At 50.6% G+C, this 19,442-nt stretch overlaps 2 protein-coding genes across 3 annotated transcripts; one reads left to right on the top strand and one right to left on the bottom strand.

Annotated features, from left to right (window-relative positions):
• Nucleotides 1–801: 801 nt before the first annotated feature.
• Bola1 (bolA-like 1 (E. coli)) lies at nucleotides 802–2,702 on the top strand. 2 transcript variants are annotated; one of them, XM_006502012.1, is made up of 3 exons: nucleotides 802–848; nucleotides 1,548–1,735; nucleotides 2,006–2,702. In XM_006502012.1, exon 3 carries the CDS (start codon nucleotides 2,009–2,011, stop codon nucleotides 2,420–2,422), a length of 414 nt encoding a protein of 137 aa, XP_006502075.1. In that variant the 5' UTR covers nucleotides 802–848; nucleotides 1,548–1,735; nucleotides 2,006–2,008; the 3' UTR covers nucleotides 2,423–2,702. The 2 variants fall into 2 exon arrangements, with proteins under 2 accessions (XP_006502075.1, NP_081251.1); NM_026975.2 differs by lacking the exon at nucleotides 802–848 and having other exon boundaries at nucleotides 1,699–1,735; nucleotides 2,006–2,697.
• Nucleotides 2,703–4,101: 1,399 nt separating this feature from the next.
• Nucleotides 4,102–18,058, bottom strand: Sv2a (synaptic vesicle glycoprotein 2 a). Its single transcript, NM_022030.3, has 13 exons — nucleotides 17,982–18,058; nucleotides 13,678–14,646; nucleotides 12,132–12,312; nucleotides 11,038–11,189; nucleotides 10,827–10,960; nucleotides 10,134–10,223; nucleotides 9,808–9,918; nucleotides 9,546–9,634; nucleotides 8,838–9,002; nucleotides 8,525–8,658; nucleotides 6,665–6,871; nucleotides 5,937–6,096; nucleotides 4,102–5,552 (listed from the first exon to the last, which is right to left on the bottom strand). Exons 2-13 carry the CDS (start codon nucleotides 14,297–14,299, stop codon nucleotides 5,369–5,371), a joined length of 2,229 nt encoding a protein of 742 aa, NP_071313.1. The 5' UTR covers nucleotides 14,300–14,646; nucleotides 17,982–18,058; the 3' UTR covers nucleotides 4,102–5,368.
• Nucleotides 18,059–19,442: the final 1,384 nt, after the last annotated feature.

Raw genomic sequence — 19,442 nt, 5'->3', positions numbered from 1 at the left:
TGCTGTTGGGTCCCAAAGAAGCCAGGGACAAATAGGTAACTATGGTTTCTATTACACCAAAGTACACGCTGGCAGCAGAACTCGTTATCTATGGCTTTCCTTAGCTCTTTTCACCCTATCTCCAAACTGCTCCAGCTCAGGGCTTCCCTTCCCTTCTCCAGCTTCTGACTCCTATACTATATAACCCAGCCATTTTGGCCATGAGCTTTCTTGGTTCTCTTGACTCTGGCTCTGGCTCTGGTTCTCTCTCTCTCTCTCTCTCTCTCTCTCTCTCTCTCTCTCTCTCTCTCTCTCTCTCTCTCTCTCTCTCTCTCTCCATCTCTCACTCTCCCTCCCCTCCTCTCCCTTCATAGCCCTGTTCAGTCTGCTGTTTAGCTTGCTCTATTTTCTTCCTGCACTAGACCCTTCCAGATGCCTCTGGCTGTGTTCTCCCTCACACACAGAGTAGGAACTGCCTCAGCCATTCCTTGGAGTGGTCATGTGTTGTGTCCGGCCAGCAGACCACAACCTGGGTTCTAGCCTGGAAAGGCATTTTGGAAACCTGGAAGAGAAGAGGGGCTAGGTGGCGAGAGAAAAGAATGTAGCCAAGACAGTTACTCTGATCAAGGCTCAAATTTTATTGTTGCGACACTAGTTATGAAGGAAGGGGGAGGGGACCCGATTCCCGCGGAATAATCTCTGGTCCAGTAGAAAGGTGCACGTGTGTGGCTCCGCAGGTTCCAGCAGTGGGCGTGGCAGAACGAATGAGCAGGAAGCTCCACCCCTGAGCAAGCAGGTTTCAGGCTAGGGGAGGGGAGACTGCAGTCATGTGCTGATTTCATTCAGTTACCACATCCTGACCAAATGAGGTGAGAAAGTGGTCTTCTTGTTTCTCCTACACTGCTCTAAGAAGTCTCTTGTCATTTCTTTGGTCCTCACGTGTAGGTAATATGCTTACAGTAAACTGTGTGTATTTCCACCACACACTTGACACACGGTATCACAATGAACATTATGACTATTTCTCTAGTGCTTTGTAAACTCTGAGAGCAGGGCTGTCTTTATTCTATCTCTCTCAGGAACAAAGGAATCTCCGAAAGGAACAAAGCTGGGGTCCTACACAGAAGCGCGCGGGGGCAAGGCAAGTTAGTGCAGCTCTTAGGGAACTGTGTGACGATCTTCATTTTCCTTCTCACTGGAATTCTCTGTTTGGGGCAGGACAGATTATCTTGGGAAGAAAACTGTCCCAGCAGACATTCCCCTCTGAATTGAGCAAGGTCCGCTGTAATCTCATAAGAATCTGTTTTTGCTATGGAAGCACTCTATCAATAACCCAGGACAGTAATCCCAGCAGGTAGGAGGTAGAGGCAGGAGGATCAGGAAATAATGGACATTTCTAGAGTGGTAAAGGCCAACCTGGGCTACATGAGACTTCTTTTTTTATTAATTACATACAAATGACTTAAGCTATTTGGGTTATAGATCAAGAAGCTACAAATCTGGTGCAACCATCTTAAATTTACAGGAAACACTTTTGTTTTTATTGCTCTAATTTCCCGACTTTGCAGGATTTTACCGGTCGGGAGAAGCAGGGACTACAATTCCCATAAAACCTCTGGGTACTGGGTAACGCCTGCCAGACGCAACCGGACTGCGTTTCCTAGCGAGCCTCCTGACGCGGCGTTTGCGTGGTCCGACCGGAAATTCGGTTGTTAGATCAAGCGGTGGTACAGCAGGCTGCGCAGCAAGTACAAAGGTACCACCCTAGGGTTCGGAGAGACGATAGGGCTCTGACTCAGCCAAAAGGACCAAGTTGTACATTTTCCATTTTTCAGCTCCCAGCCATGCTTTCCCAGTGCCCTTAGTGCCTAGCGCTCTGGCCGCTCAATCGCCTTTGTCTCTCCGCTACCGGCGTAGAAGCCGCGTTAACCCGCCACGCAGAGTAGAGGCGGTTCCAGGGTGTGCTTGTCTGGGGTGCGTGGGCAGGGTGTGTGGACTCAGTCCCGTGTCCTTCGTTTCTCCGCAGCGAATGCTAAGTGCGCGATCGGCCCAGTGCATGGTCTCCATGGCCACGCGCTCGTGTGTATCGCGGGGCAGCGCGGGATCTGCGGCTGCAGGACCAGTGGAAGCCGCTATTCGCGCCAAATTGGAGCAAGCCCTGAGCCCCGAGGTACTGGAGCTGCGCAACGAGAGCGGTGGCCACGCAGTCCCAGCAGGCAGCGAGACGCATTTTCGCGTGGCGGTGGTGAGCTCTCGTTTCGAGGGGATGAGCCCCTTGCAACGGCACCGGTTGGTCCACGAGGCACTGTCGGAGGAGCTGGCTGGACCGGTACATGCCCTGGCCATCCAGGCGAAGACCCCCGCCCAGTGGAGAGAAAACCCACAGTTGGACATTAGTCCCCCCTGCCTAGGTGGGAGCAAGAAAACTCGAGGGACCTCTTAATAAATACCTGGATTGGGAGAACGATCCGAATGGGTCGACTGAGAATAAACTACTACATCACTACTACCTTATTCCTTGATTTGTACGGACCAGGAGCTCTGCCTTTTCTGCTAATGAACACCATGCAGAGGCAAAGACACCTCTGGTGAAAGCTAAGCTAGCCCAGGGAGAGAGCAGCCACTCCCTCCCTCTTGCCCTTGCCTGGGCTAGACTAGAGAAAGGTCCTGATGAATCGGAAAGGGCCATGATAATAAAAGAGAAGCTGGTGCATGAGGTCAAACGGTGCTCTTAATACCTGTTAAATTGGAGCTACACATCATTAGTGCATATGGGGGCTGGGGGAGGTTGCATAACACCACTGCGCACTTGGGTGTCAGAGAGTAATTTTCGGAGTTACTCCTCCCCCAGTTGCATGGTTCTGGAATTGAACTCAGAGAGGCCATCAGGTTTACACAGCTGTTAGGTCCCTACAGACGTTCTTATGAGAAGAAAATTACCTGTAGGCTAGAGAAGGGATTTGTGAGGAAGTGAACTATCTGGGTTTTGCAAGGATACCAAAATTAACCCGGAAAAGAGGGAATTCCTGCATTTGAAGCAGGAAAAGAACCGAAATAAACATTGGCTAGGTTTGGGGAATGGAGATGGCTCAGTGGTTAAGAGTACTGACTGCTCTTCCGAAAGTCCTGAGTTCAGTTCCCAGCAATCATATGGTGGCTCACAACAATCCGTGATGAGATGTGGCGCCCCCTTCTGGAGTGTCAGAAGACAGCTACCATGTACTTACATATAATACACCTTTAATAATTACACACACCTTTAATTCCAGCATTAGGAGCAGAAAAGAAAAAAGAGAAATGTAGCGCAGCGTGGACTTGAGGCAGGAGAATCGAGGACAAGCTGCAGGTAGCAGGGATTCCCAAAAGAAATTGCTTAAAACTGGGGGGCCAGAGAAGTGGTGGAACACTTTCTGCTCTCCAGAGGATCCAGAGTTGATTCCCAGCACCCACTTGGTGACTCACGAAGGACTGGAACTCCAGTTGCAAGGGATCTAATGCCCTCTTCTGGCCTTGGTGGGTACCAGGCACATGGTGCATATATACATATGCAGGCAAAATGCTCATGCAAATAAAATATGTTTATGTCGATTTTTGCAAGAATAACAAGGGCTCTTAACCGTCTAGAGCCAGAATAAGTAAATGTTTTTAAATAAACAAAATGTAGGTTTGAGGTACCCCATTCCATGTTGATAAGAGAAGGAATTGTTTCTCCAACACTAGTTTATCTTCCCCAGATAGTCAGTATGGGAGAATGAATGAAGAAGCCAGGAGCAGACACAGCCACTTTGGGTTTTAAGGGTTCGAACCCTTTATTTTTCAGCAGTATTTTTCATTTCATTTTTTTTTTCACATCAATGGAGTCAGGTTTAGGGTTCCCCAGGAGACAGGAAGGTGGATGTGTATCCCCTGGGGATGCAGTAAGGGAGAAGGCTACGTCCAGCCACGGAATGGTGAAAGAAGGGTCGCACATTCACACACTGGGCACTGGAGGAGAAGGCAGTCCTTTGAGCACAGACACTAGAGTTAAACAGTCACCACCTGGTTCAGTTACAAAATCGGAATGGCCTTAGGGTTGAGGGCACCAGACGTAGCGTACGGAGGGTGAATTTAGATTTTTTTTTCTTTTTGTGGTTAGTTTAACTTCCTTTTAACTTTTTTTTTTTTTAACATTTTACAAACAGCTAAAAACTACAACACGTCACAGCTACGTTGGGAGTGGAGAGAGAGTACCAAAGAAAGCAGCCACACAGAGTAGGGTAGGACGGGGGCAGCTCTACCTACAAGGCTGTTCTGTGGAAGGGCAAAACGGGGAAACTGAGGCTTCTGGTCCCTGCATTAGGGGTCCCTCACGACCCAGCCTTTTTGAGAAGGGTTAGGGACGGACCCCTGCTTCCTGCCCCAGCTCCTTGTGCTTTCGGACCTGCTGGTTTGACCATACGTGCCTGGTTATTCTCCCTTTCTTTCCTCTGGTCCACTGCCTGTGTGAACAGGTCAGATGGAGGGCTGTGGCTAGTGGGTAGAACCTCTCTAGAGCAAGGAGAGAGTGAGTCCTTGTCAGGTGCCCTCAGGTCCCCCAAGATTGCAGGACTCATCCCAGCCTGGCCTAGGGGTTCTGCCTCCAGCCCCAGCACAGATACAAGATTCTGGGAGGTACTATAGAAAAACAGTGTTGTGTGTGTTCACTGAAACTACTACTCTTGGCTTATATTAGACAGTAGAGTGGTACCCCTACCCCATGGTACACACACACACACATGCGCACGCACACACACGAGTGTATGTATACATCCACACACAGTCCAGCTAAGCTGCCTCAGAACTTACATATAAATAAAACTCAGAAAACTAATTCCATAAATTAAATCCAGGCTTCACACTTGTAGCCTGAATTGAGGTGAAAATGGTGGCCAGAGGGCTGAGGTTTATTGCTACTCCCCAGCATCCTTGGGAGGCTAGAGGGCACCCAAGGCCTTCCCACTCAAGAAGTTCTTTTGGTCCAAGCCTCAGCCCCCATTATAACTCCATACCTGTGGTTCACCAGGGCCTAGGCGGAGGGAAAGAAGGGGAAGGCAGAAGTTCCGGAACCCTCGGAGCAGGGAAACAGCCCCCCTGCTAACACTGGGGGAGAGAAGGATGCAGCGCAGCCTTCTCCTTGTGCAAAGTTGAGGGTGGCAGCAGGTAAGGAGTACCTCATCCCAAAAGTGGAACGAAGGGACCGTCCCTGTAGTCCCTGCCCATCAGGGTCACACACATGCACACAGGCACACACAGCTAAGACACCAAACACAGGAGTGAGGACCAGGACAGCAGGGCAGGGTAGGGATAAAAGGAATTATTGGTCTCACAGTGTGCCTGCCATCCCTAAAGCCCCTGAGACAGCCCCCATCCCTCACTGCAGCACCTGTCCCCGGGTCTCAGGCAGCTTCAGAGCCAGAGAGCTACCAAGGGCAAGAGCAGCCGAGGCAAAGAGAATGGGAGCAGCCTTGGTGATGCCCACAAAGGATGTGAAGATGCTGATCCCCAGCACAGCTGCCAGCTTACACAGGGCATTCAGGAAGCCAAAGGCAGTAGTCCTGCTCAGTGCCAAGCCACGGCGCGGTGGCGGTCCAGAAGAGGGAAGATGGGCAGGTGGGAAGGCAAAGTGGGGTCAGAGGAAAACAGTGTGCGGGAGCGGGAAGGAAGGATGGAGAAGTGACAGGAGGGGGTGGGGCAACAGACACGTTGGGAGACAAGAGAGAAAGGAGACAGAAGCAGAGGTTAGTAATTAGCAGTTCCAGAAGTGAAGACAAAAGCTCCCAGCTGTTAAGGAAAAGCTCAGCATGGATGTGTGTCCTACCCCAACAACATCCTTATCCTCCACCCTATTCTCTTCCCTAAGGATATTCTCTCAGCTCTCTTCCTCGCTTCTCCCCAGTCCTGTAGCTCCTCCCCTGCTCGCCCACCACACTCCAAACTACCTCTTGTCGGAAGGGTAGAGCTCAACGGTCAGCACGTCCAGCGCGTTCCAGGATGCGATGCTAACTCCCCCAAAAAGGCAGAGCAGAGCGATCATGGCTGACTCGCTGTTCCCAAAAGACAGGAAGAAGCAGGACACACAGGACAACACACTGGAACCAGCTGGAACCAGGAGAAGAGACGACAATGAAACCCAGCCACGGCCCAGCTTGCAACCAGCTGGCTTTGATTGCCACCGGCTGGCTTTGAGGCAACTCCAGATAACTGTGTCCCAGAGTAGCCAAAGGAAGGCTTTTCACACAACCTCTGTGTTTGTTAGTACCAGTTTCAGTAGCAGCCATTTATTCAATACCAACTATGAGCTAAGTAATGGGATGTTTTCTATGGACCTGAGAGATCAGCCTTCTGAGAGAGGTGCTATTTCCTCTATGAGAAGTGCCATGATTGCAGGTGCAAGCTCACAGGGTGTGACCTGTCCAAGGTGGAGCTGAACCTCAAATCTAGCCTCAAAGTCTATACCCTACTTGCTTACCATCCTACCTATTTCTTTAACCCCCCCCCCCCAGAGTAACTTCTTTGCCAGATCCACCCCCATTTTGCAGCACCTCTAAACAAACCATGAAGGAGAAGGCTCTCTGGCCAATGGTTTCCAGCTGGAGATGAGACGCTGACAGCCCGCCCTGGCTGCCTCTATTCCCAATCAGCCAGCACCCAGCCCTCAGCCCCTTACCAAGCATTCTGAGCCTGCCAATCTTGTCCATGAGCAGAGCAGACACAATGTTTCCAGGAAGCACAGCCAGTGTCCCCAAGAAGCTGACAAAGTACACCATGTAGGCACCTTCGCCTGTCCCCGTCACGTCTAGCGGGCAGCCTTCCTTATTGTGCAGGAACGTGCTGTTCACCAGCCGGCTGTTCACGAACTTGTACTCAAATAGGTCTAGAAGGTCAGGACACAGGGCCAACATGAGACCTGCTACGTCAGGGTCTCTCAGCATTAGCACTGACACTCACTGCAAAGCATCCAACATCACCATGGGAACTAACAATTTTCTCAGCAGAGGGACCATAAGCAAGAATTGGGCATGGCATATCTGAGCTTTACTAGTCTTTGTTTCTTGTTCATCCTTTTTGTCCACCTGTGCTGACTATAAACAGAAGCCCTGTTGCTGGCCTAGGAGCTGCTCCTGAAGAAAACATTTCAAATAACTTTTTAAAGTCAGTCTCTCTTTGTGTGTCTCTCTGTGTCTTTCTGTGTCTCTGACTCTCTGTGTCTCAATCTCTGTGTCTTTGTCTCCCTCTCCCCCTCCTCCCCACTTTCCTGCAAGGTGAGGAAAGCTTACACAATATTCCATTTAGAGGCAGGATGTTAGCCTGGCCGTGGTGGCACATGCCTTTGATCCCAGCACTCTGAAGGCAGAGGCAGGCTGAGATCTAAGTTTGAGGCCAGCCTGGTTTAGAGAGTGAGTTCCAGGACAGCCAGGGCTACATAGTAAAACTCTGACTTGAAAACAAACAAGAACAAAACAAACAAACAAACAAGAAAAAAGGGAGAAGAGGTGTTTCAGTTTAGCAGAGGACTCAGCCTTTCAGCTAAGACCATTACTCAGGCTTTTGTTTGTGGTTTGTTTCTTCTTTTTCTTACATATTTTTAAAAAGACTTATCTTAGGCTTTTTAATTTTTGTTGTTGCTGCTGTTGTTGTTTTGTGTGTGTGTGTTCTCGTACATGTACCACGAACTCTCAGGGCCAGAAGACAATGTTAGCTCGTCTAGAACAAGAGTTACAGGCAGGAGTGAGCTGTCTGATGTGGTTGCTGGGAATTGAACCAGGTACTCCGCAAGAGCAGTGAGTGCTCTTAACTGCTGAGCAGTTTGTTGTTTTTGTCTTGTTTTTTGCTTTTTAGAAAAGGTCTCATGCAGCCTAGCCTGGTCTCAAACTCGATCTTTAGTAGGACTTGAACTTCCTGTCCTCTGTCCTCTGCCTCCAGAGCGTGCTGCCATACTCAGACTTTTGTTTCTGTTTTTGTTTTTATTTTTGTTTTTGTGTTTGTTTTAATCACTAGGGATTAAACCTAGAGAGCATCCCCGAGCTGGCCAGGTGCTCCTCCACCAAACTCGCCACTCTCAGCCCTTTCAAATTTTGATCCAGGACCTTACAAAGTCACCCAGGTTGGCCTTAAATTTTCTCAATTTTCAATTCTCCTACTTCAGCCTTCTGAGGAGAGGAATTGCAGGCCTCTGCTAGGCTGAGCTAAGAAGTAGACTGATGCCACGATTCCCACTTTTTCTTTATTAAATATCCCTTGTATTGTCTTTCATTTCCCCAAACACCCAGTTTACCCTAACTCTTCATAATTACATTAGCATTACCTCACTGGAACTTTATAATTACAGCTGAAGGTAAAGGAACTCGAAGTTTTCCTCAGAGAGTAGATCCCAGGAAAATACCCATTATATTTCCCAGATCACTGGTGGTAGCCAGTAAGCAACCCCAGGGCTCCAGGGCACTCTCAGCTTGAGAGCAGGAAGCAAGGGGACAAGGAAGCCTCCTCCCTTCATCAAAGTCCCCTGGGCCACCACTGGCCACCTTACCAGTGTTATAGAACACAGTGTTGATGAACGTGCAGTTGCGGAAGAATGTGTTGCTGGATGTAACATCTTCAAAGTAACACTCCTCAAACAGGGAATCCTCAAAGGACACTGACTTCAGACGCAGCCCGATGAACCTGCAGGACCAAGATGGTGAGACACGCCCCCTCACTTTGCCCCTCACTGACTCACGTCCCTAGAGAACCCTGGTTATACATAGGCTTTGCCCTAAACCACCTTGTCTTGAGCTCAGACTCATCACCAAGAAGGAAGTAGGAGGAATAGGGAGAAGTGGTGTGGAAACACCCCCACATACTTGTCATTGAAGTACTGTCCCCCTCGGTGGATCTGATTCTCCAGTGTGAAGTTAAACGTCACATGCTCCACGCGCTCCCCTGGGAACACTTTGGTTCGGGCTGCATAGTCCACAGCCTGGAGATGGCGGATCATGTCGGGAAACCAGACAGTCAAACCATAGTAGCTGGGGAGTCAGAGGCATGGAGTCAGACGGGGCAGATGAGACACCAGAACCCCAATCAGAGAGGCAGATGAGCAGTCTACCTGCATAGGGGCATACTTACCCCCAGCCTCATCCCACACATTCCCCAACCACCTACGGTGGTTCTGGAGACATTAGGGTCTTCTACACTACCCATTATACTCTCCTTCCCATTCACTCTGAGGATTTAGATCCCTCCCACCAAGCCCCAAGTGTCCCCATAACACAACATCCTTACCTCACCATGTCACCACTGCACTAACTCTAACAGCTTGTTTTATCTCTTCCTGATAGAAGATAAACTAAGGACTGGAACACAGTTTCTTATCCCAGGACATTGTCTGGTAAAGACTGACTGCCTGTCAGTTTGAATTACAAGTTTGATGACTTAATTTAGTAGAAGACCTGGAGCATGCAGACAGATAGCACCCTCCCTAGGGACACGCCCCTTCATCTCCTGTCTCATCACTCTGCTTCAGCCAAGCACAGCCAAGCACAGCCACAATCGACACTTAGCCCCCTCACCTGAAAGACATGGTGAACCACACACCCATCATCATCAGCGTGATGCGCCGATACTCTGGACTGAAGCAGGAGAGGAAATTCCCCCAAACCTGCACAGGACACAGTGAAGGCAAAAGGTGGCCACACTAACGTCTGCCTACTGACCTCCAGTTCTTGCTTTTTCCACTTCCCTCAGTTCACCTCCAAACTCACACAGGCTCAAGCCCTCCCTTCTCCTCTTTCCCCACTCCTCCTGTTGCCCTGCCGTTCACTCTATCATTACCTGACCCCCAAGGCTCAAAGCCCGTACTCCCCAGCGCTGGTACCAGGTTCCTGTGTCAGACTGGATCTCAATCAATTCATCCTCTTGATGAATCGTTTTAATGTGGGTCACCTGGGCGCAAGAAAGGGAGTGAACTGTCACATGCTATTCCCCAACCCACTCCACGTGTCTCTTTCTCTCAGTAGCAAAATGAGAGGCAGGACGCAGCATAACACCCTGGGAAGGCCACTGAACCACAGTGTGGTCTGAGACATCTAGGAAATGGGTGACATCCAGAAGGGTCCTAGTGGGGCTGTCGGGGTTGAGTGGGAAGAGTCGTGGCTTACTGAGAAGACGCGCTCAGGGTGGCCCTTGGCTCGCATGTTGGTGTCGTGAACCTGCTTCAGTACCATCCAGGCTTCGTCATGCTTCCCATTCTAGAACACAAACGCCATTCCATGCAGTTCAGGAACGCCAGATCCGGTGTTACAGACCCCATCCCTTCAATTGGGCTCCTAGAGTCCCAAAATACAAAAAGACTCCCCGCTCTCCCCTGCAACCCTGATCTATGGTATAGACATCAGCCCAAGCTGGGGTACAGCAAGGTATGATGAGACTTGGTCAAGACTTGGGAGGGGAGTTTGCAAGGAAACAGAGGACAGCCTAGACAGCATAGATCTTTGGGGGCTCCTCCAGTAAAACAAAGGAAGCCTAAGGTGAGGGAAATGATGGACGCAGAAGGAGCCACATCCCAATCTGCTGGAGCCAGGAATAGCCTGACGGGAGATGTAAAGGGTGGGTCCCAACTTGAGCCTGCAGAATCGTAAGCCACCCGTTAATGAGCAGGTTTCCTGGTCTTTCCAAACCCCTCAGGAGACACATTTTAAGACGAAGCAAGATAAGATCCTCCAGAGTTATGGGCTTGTGAAGGAGAAAGAAGTCACCAGAGTCCAGCAACCTCACAGCAAGCATCCCACCCCCACCCCCACCCCCACCCCCACCCCCACCCTCCTTCCCCCCCCCCGGAGCAATCCATTCACCTCTAGGAAGAAGCGGGGACTCTCTGGCTGCGTAGTCAGAGCCCCGATGGCAAACACAGAGGGAAAGGCACACACGAGGACAAACACCCTCCAGCTGTGGAACTGGTAAGCAGAGCCCATCTGGAAACTCCACCCTGGCGGATAGTCACAGAGTCAGCAGAGAAGCAGGGAGCACGGCAGAGCTGGGAGGACTGAGAGTCTGACAGCTTACCATAGTGAGGGATGATGGCCCAGGCCATTGCAGCTGCATACACTCCACCGATCATCCAGAACATACAGAGCCAGCTCAAATGCTCCCCACGTTTCTCCTGCGCCAGAAACTCCGAAAAATAGGAGAAGACTATGGGGATGGAACCGCCAATCCTGGACATTTCAAAAGTAAACATTAGGAAACAGCCATCTTCCCAATTCCTTTCCCCAGTGCTCTGGGACCTCAGCCCCCCCCCCCCTTTATTCTCATCCCATACATTATGTCCCATAAGTTCCTTCAGCCACCAACACCAGTCACTACTCTTGGGATGGCAGGAAACAGGTAAACAGGTCTTGGATCAACCCTGAAAGTGGCTATGAGTTGGGAAGGAGGCAAGATCACTGCAGAAAATGTGGTGATCCCAGCACCAGGGGGCAGAGGCAAGGTGAGTATTTCAGGTTCCAGGCCAGCCAGGACTATATAGCAAGATTCTATTCAAATAAAAATTCAAAAACAAAACAAAACAAAAAAACCTTTAAGATGGATGTCCACACCTTTAATTCCAGCTTGTGGGAGGCGGGGTTAGGTAAGACTCTGAATTTTAGACTAGCCTAGTCTATTTACATAGTGTCCCAGGCCAGCCATGTCTCAAAATAAAAACAAACCCAAAAAAACAATAACAAAACCCAACAACAGATGGAGACCGTGCAGGTGCAGGCAGGGGAAAACTTCAGATTCTGCCAAGGAGGGTGTCAGCAAGCCTTCTTAACAAACTCAGGAAAAAATATACTTTCTGGGAGGGGATAACTCCAGGATATGCATGAGCCCAGGGGCAAGGCTGAGGTCCAGTAGACCTCAGTGTAGACAGCCTCAGAAACAGAGGTAAGCTGGGGGACTCGGGGACAGACCCCGCATGGTATTCTGGATGTTAGCAGGCGAGCACTGGACATGGGTATCTGGCCTGAAGATGGGGTAGGAAGTGGGAAAGGCATTCGTTCACTCATTTCACACAGATTTAAGTTGTGCCCAACATGCCTCACACTGTGCCAAGGGTACACTACGGCAGTGACCAGGGCACAGTTCTTTCTTTAAGGGTTTAGAATGTGGACACTCACCCGACCCCGGAAAGGAGGCGGCAGAAGAGAAAGGTTCCATAACCCTGGACGAAGGACGAGAAGAAGGCGAAGACGCTGTTGACTGAGAGTGAGATGAGCAGACACTGTCTCCGACCCAGCCGATCAGCCAGGCCTCCCCAGAGGAAGGCCCCCACCATCATGCCCAGGTACACAATGAGGCCTGCGGAGAGGAGGAAACCCCGGGAGGGGGGTGGGTAGGAGACATGAGCGGATATTCCTCAATTCTCCCATGAACTTTGTATTAGAGCCCCAACTCTAGGGGCTGAAACTCCTGTAGCAGAATGGATCTGAGAACATCTAGGAGGGAGGTGGGGAGAGGTGGTGAACAGTCACCACTGCAGACCAAGGCTCAAAGGCAAGAAGGCAAACATTTGAGGAAAACACCCCTCACTTTTGCTGCTTCCTCTCCCTCCCCCTTAACCCTCTTTCTTTCTCTCTGTCTTCTACCACTCCTCCAGAACACTCATCCCTAACTCACCCAGAAGTGAAATGGACCTGCCTAGACGCCTAGATACCTCCTGCATCCTCTCTGTTCTCCCAGGTTGTTTGAGGATGTCATTGTCATCGTGTTTTAGACTGTGTCTCACTGTGTTGCTCTGGCTGGTCTGGAGCTCACTGTGTAGACTGGACCAGCTTCAAACTCACAGACCCACCAGCCTCTACCTCCTGAGTGCTCCAACTAATGATGTTCGAGCTTTTTCTCCCAGTTTGATACCCTCAAAGAAGATCTCTTGTTCCTTGGGAAAGAGGCTCCAATAAAAGGTTTATACTTTATCCTTCAAGCCCCAGTACTTGGGAATTCTAAAATGCTCCCCGCCCGAGTTTTTTTGTTTCCTACCTAAAACCAGAATTGGAATTGATTTTTAAAATCATCTCTAAAACTTTGCATTTTGTCAATGTCTACCCCAGAAAGAAACAGACAGACAGACAGACAGACAGACAGACAGACAGAGGAGGGGGACGGGAAGGGGGAAGAGAGAGAGAGGGGGGGGGGGAGGGAGAAGCCAGTCTTCTATAATTTCTCAGTGAGCATATGAGATTTCTCCTTCTAGATCCCTGTCGGGAAAGGCCATCAAAGACTTTCCTGGTCTCTAGACGCTCCCGTGTCTGAGGTGTCTTTACCCACATCACTCCAAACAGCCCCTCCTCATATATACCAAGGCATTTCAAAGCTGACTTGTTCTGCAGTCAGGGAAAGGCAACCCAGAAACAGGATGGAAGACTTTGAAGATGCCCCTAACAGTAGCCCAACCCACCACGGCCATATCCAGCAGTTAGGCAAACTACCACCCACTCAGACACCAGCGAAAGCCCCAATCCAGCTATACTCTCTTTCACACACAATTTCATTTACCCAGCCTCCAGAAGAGGATGTCTACGGGGAGGCGGGAGGTGGGGGGGAGGGGGAGGAGGGAGGGTGTGTGGTTGGGGATGGTGTGTGGTAGTCAGTGGGCCCTCTAGATACAGCTTGCAAAACTAGTGGGACAGTCTGGCTCCCCACAGCAGGGTCTTGGGGACTTCTTACCTAGCATGCCTTTGTTGGAGTCCGACAGGCACATGTCTTTCTCAGCACTGGGCAGCACAAAGCCCACCACAAAGACCTCTACACCATCTGCCATCAGCGCCAGACCCAGCACGAAGTAGAGTGTCCACTGGAAGCGGCCATGGCCACACTCCCGGAGGATGGTTTCATACTGCTGAGCCAATTCTTCCCGATCTTTACGCCGCTGCGCCTCCCCCCGACCCCCAGGGGGACCCTCCCCATCACTCAAGCCCCCTCTCACTCCAGCCAGGGGTGCCCCATCTGCCATGCGTTCGCCTTTGCCCCCAGACTCTGCCCGGGGGATGCCCTGATATTCTCCCTCATAGATCTCATCATCTTCATCGTGGCCCTCGGTGGCATCACTAGAAGCGCCACCTTCCTCCTCATCCTGGGCCCCTTCTCCGCGGTAATAGCCGTCCGCAGGGGCAGGGAAGTCATCGTCGTCGTCCTCCTCCTCAAAGCGGGAGTAGGACCTTCGGGAATACTCATCCTGGACTCTGTCAAGGCCCTTCACCACCTTCTTGGCCGCATGCTTCTTCACTTCCTTGGCAATGTCTTTGGCCCCACGGATGAACGCTGCTCGGTCTCGAAAGCCTTCTTCCATGATGGGGCTTGGGGCACTTCACTGGATCTACCTTACTCTCTGCTTCTTTTTCAGCCCTTTGCTCAGTGAATCGGAGGGGTCAAGAAGACCCTCTCTCCAGATGAACTGTGTTCCAATATCTTTGGGCTCAGACTGAGAGGAACTAGGGCCTGGACAGTGAGGTCCAGATGGGGAAAAAGGAAGAAAGGAGCTTTGTTCTGCACCCAGTTCAGTAGGGTGAGTAGTGGGGGAGGGGGAGGGGGAGGGAGAGGGATTGGGAATGGGGAGCCAGGTTGGAGAGGCTAAACTGAGGATCCAAGATATTTCAGGGAGGGCTGCCTATTTTTCTTCTGAGAGGCTCTGAAGACCTAGGAAAAGAAGAGAAAAAGAAATCTCACCAGACCAGTAAAGGAGGGCCAGTATGGAAACCCTCTCAACTTAGTACTTCCGACCACTAGCTATTGAAGAGAAATGATTACCTGGGCCAACCCTGAGCCACTGGACATTCAAGTCCCTTTTCTTTGATGCTGGAGGGTAGTAGATCCACAGGATTTGCTCTGACATCAGTCACTACTGCCCACATCCATTGCAAAGAAAACCCAGGAAGCAGGAGAAACAAGAATTTCCTGCCTTAGGCTCCTGGGGAGTTCCAGTTGAGACAAAACTTGAGGATGAGGTGCAGAAGGACAAGCCTTCTGACCAGGTTCCTCAGCCCACGGATGGATCTGAAGGCAGGGCCTTCACTGTTCTTCCCTCAAAGTCTCCCAAGGGAAGATTTCTCTCCAGTTAGCCGTGTAGGTAAAGCTCACCCTCCAGAGTCAGATAGCCTTGGTTTGACCCTGCATGAGTTTGACATGGCTCCCCTGGCTCCACTTACATAAAAGAGGAAAGTGGGGGTTTAGCAGCCCACTTGTGCTTACCCCAGGACCTGGCACAGGAAAGGTAATGAAAACCATGAGCTCTAATGTGGTGGTGACAGGAACATAGCAAGATGGCTCCTGCACTCCCCCTAAGATCCCTTAGCCAAGGAGTCTCTGCCTAGTCTTTGGGGTGAACCGCAGAAAGGAACGCTATCAAGGAGAATACCAGTCAGATGCAAAGCGCATGACATTTGAAGTCCCCACCCCCACTTGCTCCCTGCTGATGGGCAGGCTGCCCCAATCTGCCTGAGCCTCAGTGTCCTTCTAGTTAACGTGATGGTAATTGAATTGGGAAAATCCACTTCTCAGAGTTGTGAGACTTAACCTCACAGAATTATTTTATGAATATTAGTTTGCTTCCTTCCCCATTATATTGAAAAAAGTTTGAAGGAAGCAGGTCCAGCGGAGGTTCATACTTCACTTCTGATGCCCAGGATCCTCCCTAGGCATCAGAACTTTGTCTGGGTTTAAACTAACTTCAAGAGCTGGAATTAGGTATATCCTTTGTAAACTAACAGGATAAGGACCCAAAAGGGAGACTTGAAGCTTAGGTAGAAGGGACAAGAAGGAAGACCATGAGCTAAGAGGAAAGGCAACCAGCTGCCATCCCCTTCCTTCAGAATGTCACATCTAGAACTCCCCTTTTGCCTGTGGGGTAGGACTAGAAATGACTGGTTGCGATCACGTTCCCAGTGAGAGTCTAAGGTCTATAGTTGTTCTATTCTTCCAGGGTCTCCCTTCCTAATCTCCTTTAATCCCTCTGGTTCTTCAGGAGTCAATGAAAAAGGAGTCCATAAATACCGCAGTGCAGTGCGTAGGCAGCTGGTGGAGAATGAAGGGGACCTCCCCCCCCCCCAAAATAAGACATCCCCCAAAGGGAGGCATTGGATAACCTCCTTCCGGGCAACAGAGGACACAAGCCTGGGTTAAGAGCAATATCATTCCCCTAAAATAATCTCCTCTGCTCCCACCCAGTCAAAGGCTTGACCAGTCACACACACACACACACACACACACACACACACACACACACTAGTGGAAAAGGGTAAATAATGCCTTGTCATTCAGAAAGATACACTGGCAAGGAAAGATGTAAGCAGTGGACAACAGTGACCAGGAACAGTGGCCTCGATGTCACCTTTTCTTCATGGTTCAGGGAATAGCATCCCCAGCGCCAAGGCAATTTGTGTACCTCGGCTCTCTTTCCCAACCATGATCCCTCTTCAAACCCTGAAGGAAGATTTGGACCCACCAGGAGCTGTTTCCCATGCCTGTTGACATTGTTTCCCCTCAGCTGTGGGGGTAGGAAAGGCTCCCCAGCCACAACAGCACACAGTGGCTCAACAGCCAGTGCCCCCCCAGGGCCACCAAGCCCAGGAGGGAGAGAAAGAAGACAAATTCTTTGAGCTGGTGAGGAAGTCGTGCTATATTTAGCCTGCAGAGCAGCACAAGAGTGGCTGAGCCTGAGGAAGAGAGACAGCACTGGGAGAGGTGGAGTTAAAGGAGACCAGACTGGGATTTACCAAGTCCTTTAAGGCTGACTGGCTTCACCTGACCGGAAGAAACATGTCCATAATTTTCTGCAGAAGGTGGAAAGGGCATGTGGAAAGGGCTTCGTAAGCAAACCTTTCAAGTAAACTGCTCAGGTCCAGACGGGCCCCCTAATCAAAGCCCCTGCTTTGGAGGCCACCCAGGTTTCCATCCCATCCCATGCCAGGTCATTAAGAAGTGACAAGGTCATGAAGAAGCAGTCATTGATCAGAAGATTCCCACTGAAAAGGACAAGGGGCAGAGAAGATTCCAGAGTGCCCCCCACCCCCACATCACAGCTTGATAACTGACCCTCTTACCCCTCCGCAAGACTGACAAGACTGAGCCTCACCCCTACAATCTACCCCTGGGTTTGGAAGATGGGAGCATCCAGTTTGGGGGGGTGGGGAGGTGTCAGCTGAGAATGTACACGGAGAAATGCTCACGGAGAAATGCTCACGGAGAGGCCAGGGATGTAGAGAAAATGTTTCACATGCATAGGCTTAGGGACCGCCTCTGCCAGGATTGCGGAGACCCCCAACCCCCACCTAGCCTCAGCTCTGGTACCAGGCATGAGGCCCTGGAACTGATTACATGGCTGCTCCCACCCCTGGTCCTGCTGCTGGACAGGTTCCCACCATCCTTCTGCGCCCCTCTCCTGACCCCCTCAGTAAGCGCCTCTAGTGCCAAGCCCCAACACCTGGTTGCTTCCCATGTCTGTCTGCCCAGTGTTTCATTCCTTCTATCCTTCACCAAGCCGATTCCTCTACCCCCTAACCCACCCAAGTCCAGGCAAGAGCGGCTGTACTCATTCTATGGCCCCAGCCAAGGTCATTTACCATGGGTGGGGGGGGGGGAGAGGGGGGTTGGGGAGGGACGTACATCAAGGTGAGGAGAGGATGGAGTTTGAGGGAACCTCAGCTTACCTAACAGCCCCTCACCAGGTTTATGTAATGGGGACTTTAAGCTAAGGTAGAAAAAAAATCCTCGCATATGTATGTATGTGTGTATATACATACAAATACATATATGTGTATTGCACATATATATTTATTTATTCAAGTATATTCTCAAAGCAATTGAAATAAATGGCCCATTCCCCAAACCACCATCACCCCCACCACCACCCTCACCCCTACAGCGGGGACAGTCACCCTCCCCATAAGCAAAGCATCAGAGATAAAATGGCTGCAAGGCTAGACGAGGATGCTTCTGCCCGGGGCGGGGTAGAGGTGAGAGGAGAGGGGTCTCACCTGAGCTTGGTTCCCCGGGTCAGGGAGTCCCCGGGTGAGGGAGGGGGTCCAGCCACAGGGCTGAGGCGGCAGCGGCGACTGCTCCTCCCGGTACCAGGGGAAGCGGCACTGCAGACCTGCCCCCCGCACGCGCTCCGGCCCCGCCTCCGACCCTCCCTCCCCCGCGCCAGTGAGCAGCGGGAGAGACCATTGTGGGGGGTGGGGGTGGCGAAAGAAAAGATGATGGGGCGGGGGGGGGGGGGGGGGGACTTAGGACACAGGAAGAAAAGATGAAGGAACTGGAGGGGACTGTCAGGGTGACAGCTGGAAATGACAGTCTTTCTCAGCCCCTTCCTCCCTAGCAAAAGATGCCAGGAATTAAAGACACTAGCAGTGGTTAGGGGAGTAAGTGGAGGAAATAGACAGGTGATGAATGAGGTAGCCCCTTCCTTTGCACCCAAGCTAGGATGAGAGAACCCAGGAGTCCCAGCAGTTCTTGCTGCGTTAAAAACAGCTCCCTCCCCTTCCACACTGCTCCCTGGAATTAAAAACCCTCTCCTAAACCCACAGCTTGGACTCCAGGTTCACCTTGCTATGTGAGAGGACTCAGAGATAACAAGGTGTGGTTTCTGTACTCAATAGTCAGAGTCAGTGACAACTGGGCCCCTGTCATCTGTCTCCTCCAAAAACAGTCCAGACTGTTTATGTACAAGGACCTCCCCCTCCCCATTTCTATTCAATTGCTGGTAGCAGAGGCGGTGCTAGAGGAGTTTGTCTGATCAACTGGACAGTTCCCTTTCTAACCACACTCTCCAGTGACTCAAAAATACATACATACATACATACATACATACATACATACATACATACATACATCCTATCAATTAACAACCTCCTCTTGTGTGTGTGTACGTACACTGGCTTGGGTTCTCCTTTTCTTGAATCTTTTCTGTTTTATTGTCAGGTAACCTGGACTGACAGATCCAGAGGCACTTCAAGGATGTACAACCTGAACCAGTCTACTCCAGATAAAACCTTGGGATTGTCTGGAACAAGCACTGACCAAAGCACAGCCCAGATTTCCACCGTTGGTTTTGACCAAGTCCCCTGCCTCTGTGAACCAACAGGCTTCTTGTCTAGAAAATGGAGTGTTTTGGATGAGGCGTCTTTTTTAGCTGTAATACCATGAGACTGCTCGGTTAAGTGTGGGTCTAGGATGCTGGGAGATACTGAATACAGAAGGCTGGCAGCCTGTGTGCTCAGAGATTTCCCAGATGCCATTTGACATCTGAATTTACTATGCTAGGGATATGAGCCTAAGTTTTGGAGGACCCAATGCTGGATTTTGGAAATGTATGGGTCAGTAAGGTTCACAATTAACTGAAAGTCATAATAGATACTAATTTATCCTAAAAAGTTACCTCTCACCTAGACTGAAGATTTTTGTGTCCGGTACACTCTCCCCCTTAAGCCAAGTCAGGA

Source organism: Mus musculus, chromosome 3 (assembly GCF_000001635.26).
Source record: "Mus musculus strain C57BL/6J chromosome 3, GRCm38.p6 C57BL/6J".
Lineage (NCBI taxonomy): Eukaryota > Metazoa > Chordata > Mammalia > Rodentia > Muridae > Mus > Mus musculus.
Note: the sequence above shows the minus strand (reverse complement) of the source record. Positions and strands in the feature narration are given on the sequence as shown.